Source organism: Antedon mediterranea, chromosome 1 (genome assembly GCF_964355755.1).
Source record: "Antedon mediterranea chromosome 1, ecAntMedi1.1, whole genome shotgun sequence".
In the NCBI taxonomy this organism is placed as follows: Eukaryota; Metazoa; Echinodermata; class Crinoidea; order Comatulida; family Antedonidae; genus Antedon; species Antedon mediterranea.
In genome coordinates, this window is record NC_092670.1 from 10152411 (window position 1) to 10169196 (window position 16786).

General features: G+C 33.6%; 2 protein-coding genes across 2 annotated transcripts; one reads left to right on the top strand and one right to left on the bottom strand.

The window, feature by feature from the left end:
* The first annotated feature begins 595 nt into the window (after positions 1-595).
* LOC140041099 (uncharacterized) lies at positions 596-3120 on the top strand. Its single transcript, XM_072087494.1, has 2 exons — positions 596-1562; positions 3104-3120. Exons 1-2 carry the CDS (start codon positions 596-598, stop codon positions 3118-3120), a joined length of 984 nt encoding a protein of 327 aa, XP_071943595.1.
* Positions 3121-3519: 399 nt separating this feature from the next.
* Positions 3520-15875, bottom strand: LOC140041110 (fibrinogen-like protein A). The gene is made up of 5 exons (XM_072087504.1): positions 15659-15875; positions 13402-13538; positions 12476-12737; positions 3697-3864; positions 3520-3581 (listed from the first exon to the last, which is right to left on the bottom strand). The coding sequence occupies exons 1-5, from the start codon at positions 15873-15875 to the stop codon at positions 3520-3522; spliced, it is 846 nt and encodes a 281-aa protein (XP_071943605.1).
* Positions 15876-16786: the final 911 nt, after the last annotated feature.

The window sequence follows — 16786 nt, forward strand, 5'->3', positions numbered from 1 at the left end:
GACATGCTCGTATAACATGGTTTCAAGTTTTTTGATTGCGCATCGTAAAAAGATAATCACATCGATTCCTGACCATAGGGAATATTCTCTGAAAAAATGACGTACCTAGATGAAATTGATCCAAAGATAATTGATGAACAAAATAGTGCTAAGGAAAGAATAAATAAATACAGATTCTGACAGAATCAATAAGGTTATATGCATGAAAATGCATATAACCTAGAAATATGAAATTCTTCATAAAAATAAAATTTTGCATAAATGAGTCAATTTTGGTGAATTTCCAAACAATTAAAATGATCGTGAAAGAATTTCATTTAGCTTCGATTTTGTATAGATGACAAATTTCGTTTTTGTAAAAGCACAAGTTAACGGAGTACTTACTCGAACGTTTCGATCTCTATCAGAGATCCTTCTCAACTGACTGCGGAGTGTTAATGCAGCTTGGTCATTCTTGACGTCATCTGTTGATGACGTCGTACGCCTCCAGATCTTAAGAGAAAAATTGGTGGTAAATCTGTCTAGTAAGTTGGTTAGTGAGGACGAAATATCAGCATTACAAAGGGGATTGAACTATTCGGCGAGCCCACGATCCATGCCCATTGACGATCTCATAGTAGCGGCTGAAAAAGCGGCTGATCTCGTCCCCCTGGAAGAACAAGATACCGTTCGCAGTAAAATTGTAGCTATTGTAAAATCTACCACTCTACCACCTTCAAATTTAACCCCCAAAGAACGACAGGCCATAAACAACTTGAAGAAAGATAAATATATTCTTATTCTCCCAGCGAATAAAGGTAGATCTACTGTCATCCTAAATACTAATGATTACAAAGATAAAGTGGGAACCATGGTGAGCGACACTAATGTTTACGAACTGCTAAAACGTAATCCAACACAAAACTATAAACGAAAAGTGGTCAACATCATAGGCAGGTTGTTCAAAGAAAAGAAAATCAACTACAGAGAGAAAGAATGGCTGTTTCCCACGGCTGAAATTGTACCTAGGTTGTATTGTCTTCCGAAGATAGATAAACCAAATTGGCCATTAAGACCTATAGTAGATAACATCAACACCGTTTTTTACACCGTTGCACAATTCCTCACCAAAATCCTGGGTCCGCTTGTCGGAAACACAGAACATCATGTAACTTACTCAGGAGAGTTGGCGAGTGAACTAAAAGAAATAATAGTCAAACCAAGTGAAACAATTGTCTCGTTTGACGTAGTATCTCTGTTTACAAAAACACCAGTAGAAGAGGCCCTCAAAGTTGTCGAAAATCGCCTAACAACAGATCCGACACTTCTGGATAGAACTAAACTACATGTGACAGACATAATGGAGCTCCTCGGTTTAATTGTGAACAAAACCTATTTCTCGTTCAATGGTAACATTTATAGGCAAATACAAGGCATTGCTATGGGAAGCCCAATAAGTCCTATATTGGCGAACTTGTATCTAGAGTGGCTCGAACATCAAGCCATAAACACGGCACCCACTAACATCAAGCCTGTGTATTGGAAACGATACGTTGATGATGTATTAGCTATCGTCCCCATAGGTACAGTACATACATTTAACACACATCTTAATAACATCAATATAACTGACAATATCAAGTTCACCACAGAATCGATGACAAACAACACAATACCTTTCCTGGACATGCTCATCACTCTCAATGACAATGGAACAGTTACCACCTCAGTCTATCGGAAGCCCACTCACACAGACCAATATTTACATTTCAACTCACATCATCCACTCGAACACAAACTGGGGCTTATAAACACACGTGTGGACAGAGCTGAGAAGGTAGTGGGAGATATGGATTTGAGGAAAGTTGAGATGGATAACATCAAGAAAGCGTTACACAACTGCCAGTATCCAGAGTGGTCCTTCCAGAGAGTTATGGAAAACCGAAAAAGAAAAAAGAACAAAGGACACGAACCACAGAAAGAAAAGATCAAGATGCGAGGTAGCATAGGAATCCCCTATGTAAAAGGAATTGCAGAAAGAATACGACACACTCTCTCCTATCACAATGTCGGAACCTATTTCCTACCCCAAAATAAAATCAAGAATAGCCTCGTCCACCCAAAAGATAAAATCGAGAAGATGGATACATGTGGAGTAATCTACGAAGTCACCTGCCGCAACTGTCCACAAGTTTACATTGGGGAAACAGGGAGGGCATTACAAACACGAATTAATGATCACAAAAAAGATGTTACAACAAACACGGGGGGAGTAATGACTAGGGCCTCCAGAACATCCACATCTTCGATCATACACAAATCTGCCATTACAGAACATGTCATAAAACACAATCATGTACCGAACTGGGAGGCTACCATCTTAACCAAAGAGCCTAAACGCAAAGACAGACAGATTAGAGAATCATTACATATAAGGAGAAATAAAGAGAAGACCATGAACCGGGACACTGGAGCCCACGAACTCTCGCATTTGTACAATGATTTGATAGAAACATCACCTGGCCGAGCCCCGCACAACCTCCAACATACAACCGGAGGCGTACGACGTCATCAACAGATGACGTCAAGAATGAGCAAGCTGCATTAACACTCCGCAGTCAGTTGAGAAGGATCTCTGATAGAGATCGAAACGTTCGAGTAAGTACTCCGTTAACTTGTGCTTTTACAAAAACGAAATTTGTCATCTATAATTAAAATGATGTTTCTGGTGTTCTCTTAATCACCGCCCTCTTGTAACTGTTGCCAACTGATGTTGTATTAGAACATCTAGGTGTTAGGTTAAACCCATTTAGGTTTGAAAGTGTATAGGAAAGTTTTGTTTTAGTGATTTTTTACATTTATACATTGAAAGCTTTAGATTTAAATCTTAAATTGTATAGTAGTTTATTTGCTTTTTTAATGTTTATATACTTTCGCCTTTACCTTGGAAAATACATAAACATTCATCTTGTGTTTGCTTATGTCACAAATTTCTTTGATCAAAACCAATATTATAAATATAATATGTAGGCCTACATTCATTGTAAGTATTTATTTCATTTTTAATCATTTCAAAACAAGATTTAACACTTAAAACTACAGCAAATATCTACTTAAAATATAGGAAATACTGATTTATGATTAGATATCAATTTGATTTTATTAATTAAAAACAATGAATATAATAATGTCATTATTATGTATTAGCATAGTTTTAAATAATAAAATAAATATTTTTTTTACAGAATGACATGAATATATTATTTGGTATAATATTTAAAAATGATTAATAATAAAACATTCATTGTTTACTATTATATAATTTAAAATACAAAATTAAAAATTCCCTATAATAAATTTTTAAACAAATCACAGTTGATATGACAATATATTTGATTATTAAGGTTATAACATTTGAATTATTATAATAAAATAATTATTTAATGATAAGGTAAAATGATATTTAAAAGAAACAAAGAGGAATCTAAATTATTCAATAATTACAGATTCTGATTTGTTATGGTGCTCTTTTAACCATCATCACTGTTGTCTTAAAAGATCAAAATAGCGATTCCAGTTGATGCCATTGTAATCAGCTGTACCTAGTGTGAGACAAAGCCCATTCATCATGAAAATTCTCTTATGGTGCTCTTTTAATCATCATCACTGTCTTCTTGAGACTCTCATATTTATTATTGAAATGATACCAGTTGATACCTGCATTTGTACCTGGTGTAAGGTAAAGCCCATTCAGGTTTGAATAATGACAGGATTTGTACCACCAACCACTTTTCCTGTCCGTAGCACAGTTAATATCCATTCTCTTATCATTGTCTTTATCATACGTTGTAAATTGTTGACCATTGTGGTATGCCAAAGAATCACCTAAACAAACAAGATATTAGATCATCTTTAGTTTACTTCATATATCTTTAAATTTTTAAATATTTGTATATTTGTATCACTATCCGATCAAAGTTTCCTCTGTGTATAATGTCATAAACCACATTTGTTACATAATAATAAAGACATAAGTTACTTTATATCTAGATTTCATTATAAATCATGTGTATAATCTATACACTAAGAAATAAAATTGAATAAACAATACGGATAATAAAAAAATCTCATTTCGTTTCGTTTCCCAAGGTGAGACTCGATCTCGGTACCTTGAATGCCATAGACACAGCCCAAACCACCGAGCCATACACAACTGACTAAAAGTTGTAGAATAATTCCTCCGTGTATTTACTATGCAGTAACCACTTTAGTGCAGTTAGATTATTACATACCGCAATTAATTATAATTTTTTACTATGATGATATATTTAAAAATTTAAAAAAATGATGCACTGTCAAACTATAAACTTTTAACTTTAATATATGAACATTTTATGGAAGAAAGTTAATGTTAGGTTTGTTATTTCGGCCTAAGAAAATGTCATAATTATTTGATTGGTATTTAAAATGCAATTAATGATGACTTTATCAACTTTTGTTCTCTTAATTTCATAATAAAGCATACATATGATACATACACTTCAAGAAATTGAAGTAAAAAATAGGTGTTCCCGAGCATTCTGACGATCTATATTATTTTTAAAATAAAGGATATTTTCACCATTTTGTTAACTTAGACGTGCGTAGCCTGTCACTTTTGGTTATTTTATGTTGGCCATGAGTTTTATTTTTAACTTACAAAATATGGTTAGGCTCATCTATTCAAGTAGCGAGCTATTACAACTACGTGATCAAAACAAAGCACACCTGGACAAAGCGTACCTGAGTAATGCCTCCGTTGGAAAGTACATTGACTGGCCTAAAGAAATCAAACGCCGCAAACGAGGTAAAGCAGGAGGTCTTAGAAAGCGAATTCGACGGAGAAGATCCAGACCGTACATCCCGTCACTGATAATCGGTGATGTACAATCGCTGGATAGCCAACAAGGGCTGAAATGAATGAGCTCAGATCAAATGTGCAGCACCTAAATGAATTTAGGAATGTAAGTTTAATTTCATTTACTGATACATGGCTAACTGACCAACACAATGATAGTCATACTGAGCTAAGTGGTTTTTATATGGTACGTGGGGATAGAGACTCGCTGGCAACTGGTAAATCGAAAGGCGGTGGTCTGTGTTTATACGTTAATAAGGGATATTGCCATCCAAATAACGTATCGGTAAAATGCCATGTATGTACTCCAAACTCAGAAATCATGGTGACTAACATTCGCCCATACTACATACCACAAGTGTTCTCACACGTCATCGTAATGATATCGAACCAAAATCACCTGATGCTTTGATCATCATAAATGGAGATTTCAATCACTGTACTACTATCAGCACGTCGCATGTAATACTAGACTGAACAATAAACTAGACCTTTGCTATTCTAATCTAAAGAACGCTTACATGTCTACAAAGTTGCCAGGATTGGGAGACCATGATCTGGTTATGTTACGACCAAGATACACCCCGCTCCACAAGACGAATAAACCAAAACAAATCACCGTAAAGAGATGGACAAACGACGCGATGCTGCAACTGCAAGGTGCACTAGAAGCAACTGATTGGGACTGTTTTAAAAACTGTTGTAACTCCATACATGATTTGACACAAATCGTAAGCGACTATATCTGTTTCTGTAGCGAACTAGTTATCCCTACAAAAATAATTAATAAATAATAGGTCTAGCTACAGTAATGCTAGGAATATAGTAGATGAAATGAAGGTAAAGGTTCCTACTTTGAAGGAATCAGATGATATTGATATATATTTTAGAACATTTGAACACTTGGCAGAAGCCACAGGTTGGGATAAGAATACGTGGTCCGCTAGGTTAGCACCTGAACTGTCTGGTAAAGCTAGGACAGCATATGCATCCTTAACCGTAAAAGAATGTGTAGATTATGATACCTTAAAGGAGGCAGTCTTAGAAAAGTATGATGTGTCCGCACAGACCTACTACAGATTTAAATTTAGAAATTCAAACAGAGTTAAAGATATGCCCATCAGGGAATGGCTGAATGAGCTCTCCCATTATTTAAAATGTTGGATGAAATGTGCTAATGTAAAAGAAGATGATGCTGCAGGCATTATTGAAATGATTATAATGGAACAGGCACTTGATAAAATGCCTGAAGATCTGAGGCTTTATCTTAGAGATAAACAAGTAAATAAGAGCTATGATATGGCTATGATAGCCGATGATTATATAGCTAATAGAGGTGGCCGTGGCTATTGGAATGCCGTAAATTCTGAAAATAAGCCTACGTATTATAAGGGCCAAGAAAATAGTAAACCTAAGAATAGTACGACTCAGAATAACCCTGGAGCTAGGCAGCAAGGATACAATAGGTATCGCGGAAGGGGAGGCAAATTCCATAACTATGGTAGAAATTTCCAACAGAGAGAACCTTCGAATGAATGGATTAATGGCCTATGTTTTAATTGTAAGGAGAAGGGACATAAAATAGGGGATTGTCCTAAGATGGTAGCAAAAGGAAAGACTAGTGACACTAAGAAGGGCCCGAATGTGAAAGATGGCTTAAGATGTGAAGGAATAAAATCAGATAGACCCCAAGTAGTTATGGATAGTGTAGAAAATAAAATGGAGAAGTGTACAATACCAGGAAAATTAGAAGGACAGGATATAACTATTCTTAGAGACTCGGGATGTACCCAGTCAGCTGTTAAGGAAAGTCTAGTGCCTAACAAATGTTACATGCCAGGAAAATGGGTTACGTTAAGAGGTATAGGAGGCGATATTACCGTCCCCTTAGCTGAGGTAGCTATAGAAAGTAAGATAGTGACAGGAAAAGTGATTGTAGCCGTAATCGAACGATTACAGAGGGACATGTTATTGGGTCATGATTTGGACCAGAATTGTGGGGAAACAATGGCTAAAGAAATGTTCGTCCTAACTAGGGAGCAAGCCAGAATAGAAAATGATGTTAGAATACAAGACGAAATGATATTGTTAGGGAAAGATAGTAACTTTAAGCCGATAGAAGAGCCGCCTAAAGAAACTAATGTACAATTGTTGAAAACAGTAGTAAATGACAACAAAGTAAATAAAACTAAGTGTTTAGATGATATGAATGGTACAGAAATGAATAATTTGTTTGACAAAAATGAGGATAAAGCTAAGATAAAACAGTCAAACGTAAAACTTATGAACAACAGCACAAGCTGAACCTAACTAAACAAGAACTGATCAAATTGCAAACTAATGATGACTCACTCAAAGGAGTGTTTGACAGGGTAGTCCCTATAGAAGAAATAGGTCAGAATAGGGTATGTTTCTTTATGAGACAAGGTATATTGATGAGAAATTGGAGTAGTATTAAAGATAAGAATAACCAAGTGGAACAGATTGTATTACCCACTCAGTGTAGACAGGGTGTATTACACTTAGGTCATAATGTGCCATTTGCAGATCACATGGGTGTTGAGAAAACTAAAAGTAGGATCCTGAACCAATTCTATTGGCCAGGTATATTTAAAGATGTTGTAGTCTATTGTAAAGTCTGTAAGGAATGCCAAAAGGTAGATAAGGGTAAAAGTAAAAGGAAACATACTTTGATACCATTACCGATTATAAGTACACCATTTAAACGTATAGCGATAGACATTGTTGTTGTCTTATCTAGAACAAGCCGTAATAACAAATATATGCTTACTATAATTGACTATGCTACGAGATATCCGGATGCTATCCCGTTACCCAATGTTAGAGCTGAAACAGTAGCCAGGGCTCTAATAGAAGTCTTTACTAGAGTAGGATTACCCGAAGAGATTGTACATGATCAAGGAACTAATTTCATGTCTTCAATTATGCAATCTATATGTAGTATGTTGGGGATTAATCAATTAAAGACTACAGTGTACCACCCCCAAAGCAATGGGCTTGTTGAAAGATTTCACGGTACATTGAAAAATATGATAAGGAAACTTACAGTTAAGCAAAGAAAAAATTGGGATAACTACATACCCCCCTTTCTGTTTGCATACAGAGAAGTTCCTAGTAAAGCGACGGGCCATTCACCTTTTAAATTGCTTTATGGTAGAGAGGTGAGGGGACCCTTGAGTTTACTCAAAAGTAATTGGGTAGAAGATGAAGAAACATCTACTGATGCTATCAAATACATGTTAGACATAAGAGAAAAAATGGAGGAATTAATGAAAGATGCTAATGTAAACAAACTTGAACAACAAGAAATTATGTCCCACAATTATAACAAGAATGCTATTGATAGAGAATTTGTAGAAGGGGACAAAGTGTAAATGGCAGTAAATGGCAAGGCCCCTTCACTGTTACAAAAAAGGTCAATGATGTAAATTATGAAATATACATAGGAGGTAGAAGAAAAGAAAAACAAATTCTACATGTTAATATGTTAAAGAGATGGTATGATAAAGTAGAAATAAGTAAAGATGGTTATTATGTAGTAACAAATGTTCAATCGATAGAAGAAGTAGACTTAAATGAAACAGTCCATGGCAATGAGTTAGATAGTGAAATAGACATAGGATTGTCTTATCATCAATCACAAACATGGAGAGATGTTAACGTTAGTAGTAATTTAAATGATACACAAACTAAACAATTAACAGAATTGTTAAAGTACCAACAGAATGTATTCTCGGATGTACCAGGTAGAACTCACTTAGTGACACATGAAATTAAGACTAGTGGTGAAATGCCTATAAGGCATAGGGCATATAGAACGCCCCAAGCATTAAAGGGTAAATTGAAAGAGGAATTAGATAGTATGTTGGCTATGGGTATAATAGAACCTACAGTTAGTGCCTATGCTGCACCTATTATTGCCCTGAAGAAAGGCCAGAACCAAATTAGAATGGTGACAGAATTTAGATCACTAAATAAGACTACACAATTTGACCCTTATGTTATGCCTCGCATAGACGAAATGTTGGATGAGGTATCATCCGCAATATACATAACTACGTTAGATCTAACTAAAGGATTTTACCAGGTGCCTCTGGATCCTAAGACCAAAGACAAATCAGCATTTATTACACAATTTGGACAGTATTGTTACAATGTACTTCCATTTGGTATGCAAAATAGCTCTAGTACTTTCCAAAGATTAATGGATAAGGTATTACAAGGTACTGAGGGATATGCTAAGGCATATATAGATGACATATGTATTTATAGTCAAACTTGGAAAGATCATATTTTTCATTTGAATGATGTATTAGAAAGATTAAGTAGTGCTGGATTGACAGCAAAGCCTTTGAAATGTAAAATTGCCTATGCACAGGTAGAATTTCTGGGGCATAAGATTGGTAATGGAGAAATTAGACCCATGATTGATAAGGTTGAGGCTGTGGAAAAGTTCCCAGACCTTTGTCTAAGAAACAAGTCCGATCATTTCTCGGATTAACTGGCTATTACAGAAAATTTGTACAGAACTATGCCGATATTGCTAAGCCATTGATTGATTTAACTTTAAAGAGTAAAAGTAATACCGTTAAGTGGAATGAACAATGTGAAAATGCCTTTGTAACCTTAAAGAAACGACTTACTGATGATAATGTATTAAAAGCCCCAAATTTTGATAAGATGTTTATATTGCAAACCGATGCCTCAAATTATGGTATAGGTGCAGTGCTGAGCCAAATAGATGGTGAGGGTAATGATTATTCCATTGTGTATTTAAGTAGAAAGTTATCTGTACATGAGCAGAGATATTCTGTGCCAGAAAAAGAGTGCCTCTCTATTGTTTGGGCTATCAATAAACTTAAGTATTATCTGTATGGTTGTGAATTTCAAGTTCATACTGACCACCAGGCATTGAGATGGATGGACTCAATGAAGGGTGCCAATGTTAGACTTATGAGGATATAAATTTAAAAGAAAGGATCATTAAATGGAAATGCAGATGGATTAAGCCGTGCATAATAATATTATAGAGGTGTTATTTGTAGATAGTTTATAGTAAAATGGTTTTAAATGTTAAATTTTTGGAAAGATTGACACAATCTTTTTCCCAAAAAGGGGAATGTCATATTATTTATGTTCTGATTCCCTGTGTTTAGATAAGGATGCTTTAGACCAGGTCCGCCAAATATTATTAGCCAATCAAAATTGTATAATTTTTGGAGGGAATATGTTATCCTCCTCTGAAGCCTAAAATTTGCATGTCCAGTATAAAAGTGGAATGTAATAGATATTAGGGGGGAGAAGAGAGAATAAGATCAAAGTGGATAAACGGAAAGATGATAAAGAAAATATTAAGGCTTGACTGGTAGTGGTAGAAAGATGTATTAATCGAGTTACAAGGAATAAAAGTTCTAGTTGACTTAAATATACTTTTTGTATGAGTTATCATTCAGTGACAGCAGTGTACGTCGCGTGGAAATATATACGCCTGAGAAAGCTCGGAACCAACTAAAATATATTCACTACACAACTGATAAGCTGTCAGAGTTAGCCAAGGACCGTTGTGGCTGGAGAAAGCTTGTAGTCGCTTGCTCCGCAGCCGACTGATGATGATGATGCGCACGCGCTCGTAAAAAAATGCGCACGCGTGGGAATTTTTAAAATGTTCAAAATGACATGAAACGCGTAGAAAGTTGATTAGAAGTTGATTTTTTGCATTTTGAAATTTTAATTTTGGCGTAACTTTCTGTGAAACATGCCATTTTTAATCCATAGAAAGTTTCCCCTTCATATGAATTAAATTTTCACCAAGTGTCAATACAAAATGACTTTTGGTTTTTAATATATGATCAATCATTGAAATTCATAAAATCGCGCGTAACTTACGCTGCGCAACTCGGACGGGACCGAAAACCTTATTACGACATCTTCAGATAGAGGTCAATCTTCTGATAAAGTTATACAATGTTATGTTGAGAAGATTTAGAGATACACGCACAACAAAATTCTGGGAAAGAAAGAAGAATAAGAAAGAAAAACTAGATTTGAACTCGTCACAACGGACGAGTTAGGTTATCCGCAGAGCAAACGCCACGTGCACGTCATACGTTAGAATATTGCGCAGAGAAAAACGCTTATGCCATTGAAAAAATGTTAGCGCGCTCTCTATTTTGTGTCACGTCTAAGTATAAACAGTTTAAACTATATATTGTATACGTACTACATACAGTGAAGAATAGGTGAAAATAAGTGACCAAAGTTATTGACGCCTTTGGACATGATGACGTCACAAAAAAATTTAAAAATGGTAAATCATGCGAAAGATAATTGATTGACCTAGACAATATAAAACATGGGGGGAAATGAAATACGGATAAGTGGAGATGCGCTCTATTAAATGTGATGAGCTATGACGAAAGAGACAAAAATCCTCTATTTTATTATCGAGTGGCCATACGATGACGTCACAATATCTGGATAGCCATATCGATGCATGATTCGATATCTACAACTCATCGACTTTCAGAATATGTAATAAACAATAAAATTCACCGTATAGTTTAGAATCTATTTTTGATCAAAAACGCGCGCAAATTATCCAATTCCAGGTGCTCGTATGACGTGATTTTAAGGCGAAATTGTTAAAAAATTTGTAAAATTACTAGAAAAGGCTGGAAAAACATAAATCACGCGAAAAAAGTATGTTTTTAACGCTATGTGCGCACGCGCTCGTAAAAATATATACTCAAATAAATAATAAACCCAGTTTTTATGCTTCATAGAATTTAATATTACTGTATTTAATTTTTTAAATTAAATGTATTGTTTTTAACATATATTTGCACTGTTTTTGCTATAAAAGTTGGGTTTTAATAATTAATATAAGTATCTGCCCTTGTTTGTTTGTAATATTCTGAGCCTCGTTTGGTCTTGTTTGTTTCCATTTGGTTCCATTTAGTGTGACCGGTCACATACACAATACAATTAAAATCATTTGCGTTCATTCCGTAGCGCCCTTCGTAGCTTTTTTTTTGTTTGTTCCGCCAGTTTTGTCACACATGCCTTGTGCAATGTGTTCAAAAAGTGGGTTTTTTTAGATTGTTTAGTTAGAACTGAACAATTGTAAGTCATTGTCGGTTTTGTACCTGATTTTGAATTCTATTTTCTATAGGATAATAAAAAAGCTCTTTCGCTATTTATATTTTATTACATAACTATGATAAAGAACTTTAAAGGTCAGTTCATTTTTAAAATTAAAAGAATGGATTTGCACGCAGTATTTTATTTACATTCACCCAAGAAAGCGGCCTCCCCTAAATTTTAATAAAATTACGCTAGAACTGTTGCTTCCGTGAACTTTAGATCCTGACGCCACCGCTGCTTAGGTACAGTACATGTCTCAAATTCTGTCCCAGCAGTTTAAATGCGATATTAAAATAAAATTCTACAGTATGTGGGTATTCATTGATTATTTTTACTACAAGGTACTAAGTGTCTATAAGGCCTACAAAAAATGTTAATTCTTTGTATACTTTAAATGTGTTTTTTAGTGTAAAAATTGATTAAAGATATACTAACCTGCCGTTCCTGTGTATCCACTAATTGTCAAAACATAGTTAGAGTCCTCAGTACCAACATGGAAGTGAGAATATCTTGCAAACTTTGTTACATCCAAGTGGTCCGTCATCTCTACTAAGAGCTCAAAACTGCCATGGGAAGTTATACGGTTGATCTGTTCATTACCAAGCCAGAACTCTGTGTTCAAATTTCCAAAACCCTCTTTGTATTGCGACCAATTACGGTTGAAATTAACTGGTCCATCTTCTCTTCTCTGTATCACCTGATAATGAAAGGATAGTAATCTATACTCTATTTTCTAAAACACTGATTTCAAGTTCATCAACTGGAGTAAATAGAAATAAATGAATTAAGAACCTGAATATTAATATTACTATGAGGTTACGTCAATATTTAACAATTTAATTTTGATGTTCCTCGATTTGATTTGATTATACTTATTTTACAATAATTATGCAAGTTTTTGAACATTTAGTGTGATTGTTCTTGTATTATGTTTAGATCATCATAGTTTTGTTGGTTTTACATGTGACCTCCAGGCAACGCTTTACTCACTCGATCTGCATGTGCGTAGGTATAGTTTTTTAGATTGATTTTTTCATTAATTTCTGTTGAACAAAATGGTAAATCTAAAGTTATGTTTTTAATAAAGCCGAATATTATTAAGAATTGTTCATTTGCAATAGGCTATTTATCCACCAATATGCAAGTTTTAAACATGCCTAACAACTGTTCACTTAACTATGTTGTGCAAATGAGTAGAATGTTGACGTCATTCGTTAAAGTTCCCTATTTTATTCTTGCCATCATCTAAAGGTCAACATCGCCTTCTATCTATTTTCAAGACGTAAGGAGTGCAGGGTGTGACGTCATATGTGAGATGTGCTCCTTCAGATGTATTTACATAAATTGTTGCCAATACTTACTGTCCATCCTGCATCACTTCTCATGTCACAGTACACAGTAATTTGTGGTCCTCCATCACATAGCTGTATCACATATTGACCACTCACAGCAGAAGGATTATTTTGTAAAATGTTACTACACTCCCTCATAAAACACTCTAAAATTACAAAATTTGAAGATCACATATTAGATATAACATTGAAATAAGCCTATACATTGAATGAAACGTCCATTTGGTTATAAGATTGATTTTATAGTAGGTCAATACAACAGAAAGTACTTTAAGAATATTAAAGAGAACATTTCCTACAGGCAAATTCAACAGAAACAAAATGTCACTGCCAGCAGCCAATCACTAATAATAAAAGTGAACCTCCATATGAAAAATAAATTTATTTAATAATAAATTGTATACTTACTTGTTTTGGGAATCAGTGGCCAGGACATGAAGAAAAATGAAATATAAAATAATTAACATAATGACCGTATATAGATAGAATGCCGCTATTACAGTAATTTAATAACTACAGACTATAGTTTTGGAGAGAGAGAGAGAAGAGGAGCAGCATTTGACAGTAGTTGAAATAGTGAACTTCCTATTGAGAGTGACCACACGATAATGTAGGTGCATCACATTGGCCAATTGGTGTAGATATGCTAGTTTAAGGTCACATCCAAAAACATTATTTTTTATCATACGTTCACTACACAGTCATGCATCATGCCTGCGTAGAAATGTATTCTGATCAAGAATGTATAAATTTCTGACTTTTGAGCCCATTATTATTTATAATTTATTTAAACGATATGGATTTTTGTGCTGATAGTTTTTAATTTATTTACGCAGATTACACCAATATAGTAGTCTCACCATGACAGTAAATCAAGAACTAAATAAAGTTTCTTCTTTCAAATAACAAAATATTTGAATACTATACAGAGATCCAGATGAACGTTTTTACTACTTTTTGCTTAAATCTAATAACGTATCACCCAATATACTTACAACAAATGATATCATGTGTAGTAGACAACACATAACAATATTCAAATTATGATTGACAATATTGCTATTTCACAGGTTTCTCATTAAAATTATAGATGAAACACTAACATGGGGGCATTCCAAAGTATATATATTTTTTTGAAATTGTATAATTTTGCTATTGAAAAAAATGAAAAAATTAGTTTTTTTACATCAATTTAGTCTTTTATTTACAAATCAAAATATTATTCAACCTTTGAAACACTGTTGAAGTTTAGGTCAAGTGAAACTATTAAAATTCATAAAATTATATAAAATATTATTTATAAAATTAATTATTCAAAGAGAGAGAAGCAATAATTGTTAAATGTTATCAAAGTAATTTATTTATTTAAAAAAAATTATGTTTAAAAGTTATGTTTCGTATAAATAAATCTTCAAGCTATTAACACATTTAAGGCGAATTTAAAAAAATTTACATTGGCATTTGACGTCTGAATTTCTTAGTGGATCCAAGTTGAAAATGAAATTTTCTTCTATCCTTGCTTGAATTTAATATTATTTCTATGAAATTCAATCTATTTTTTTTGTCTTAATTATTTTGCATTTGATTTATAAAGGTTCACAAAGAATGAAATCTACCAAGTGAAAAAAAAACTAGTTTAAATCTATTGCAATTTAATATCTTTAAGAACAGTTGAAAAATACAGATTTTGGAATCATTATTTCAGTAAACACTAAAATGAGGAAAAAAACCCAACCAAAATTTCTCAGAAGTGAAAATTATGAATTTTTAAATAAAAATTATGTATGAATATGAATATGAAATTAATAAAGGAACAATTTTAATAAAACATTTGAATATGAACAAACTCGCCATTTCTTGAAGTGCCCTTTTAAACTATAGTAGGCTTTATAGTCCTAGGAAAAACCCATACCAGCATTTGTTATTTATCCTCTATGAATGTTAAATGGTAAAATAAATTGATACTTGACTCTCTTTTATATTGATAGAAATATATTTCTATTTTATATATGGATTTAATTGATATTTGGATTTAAGTGATTCCTCTTAATATTTTAGTTCATTACTTTTATGTACTAAACACCTTCAGGAGTCAACAAAATTCAATAGGCGTTTTCCCAAAACCATGTTTTGTTGAATATTACGTACGTTGTTCATTCCATCAGTACACTAAATCAGAAAATGTAACTCACCCTTTCGATGTAACTAAACTCAGGCTTTTGAATTATGTTGTTTTCAATTGATGCTTCTTCCAGTATTTGCTTACTGATTTGACAAACATGATCTTTCTGGTTATAGTTGACCGACAAGCAGTATGATTTGTCGGAACATTCCAGCAAACAATTTACACGGCTTATATTCTTCAACTCATAACTCCAACCATCAAGAGCCTGCCCCTGGATAACTGTATAGAATGAATTGGTCGAAAGAACGACAATAGGCAGAAGATTAAGAACGACAACCAAAGTTGCAAACGTATGCATTGCGACGTTTTTGGAAATACGTATTGACAAAAATAAAATGTATGATGTACCTTCAAATGCAACTTGTCGTACACCAATATTTGTGGTAATAAGGAACTACTGTACGTTTTCATCTTCTGATGTGCGTATTATAGATGTTCCATCCAAGTATAATACAATAGAACTTTGTCTGCACCAATCAAAAAGGTGTTAGTAATAATAAGGTGTAATTACATAACAATGTATGAACAAACTTGATGCTTTTTTTCTAATAGCCTATCAAATTGAACCATCAAATGCATGTAGTTATAGTTTTTTAATTATTATTAAATAAATTAAAGAAATTATCATTAAATCATAACTTAAAGCAAAAGAGGACACATCCATCATTTTATCAGTTGACATAGAGTTTTGCGATGCTGACGTCACAACAGTAGGTGGCGCTGCGTGGTTGCTAGCCAACCAAAAAATGCGTTCAACCTGCCTGAGTGACTCCAAGGTCACCACATAAAATGTAAACATATAGAGGTTTATTGTTCTTTACTGAATTTTCCTCTTTCAATCTTTATAATATTATATAGTATTATATGGTGATGCTATTAAATGAGATAAAATGTAAACATATAAAGGATTATTGTCAAGTTTACTGAATTTTCTTCGTTCAATCTTTATAATAGGATAGTATTATATGGTGATGCTATTAAAATTCAAACATATTGTAATGTTTGTCTTCCACTTGTCTCTATTCTTAGATATTATTATTTAAAACACGCTCTCTGCATGTAGAATAATAGCATCTGCATAATTTAGTATCTTGTTTGAAAATGAAGGTTAATGTAGTGAAATGATAAACATTATTACACTACAAATCAATATTTAGAGTAACCATGAGGTGACTTTGGTATTGACACAGAGGGACAGGTGTAAGCTCC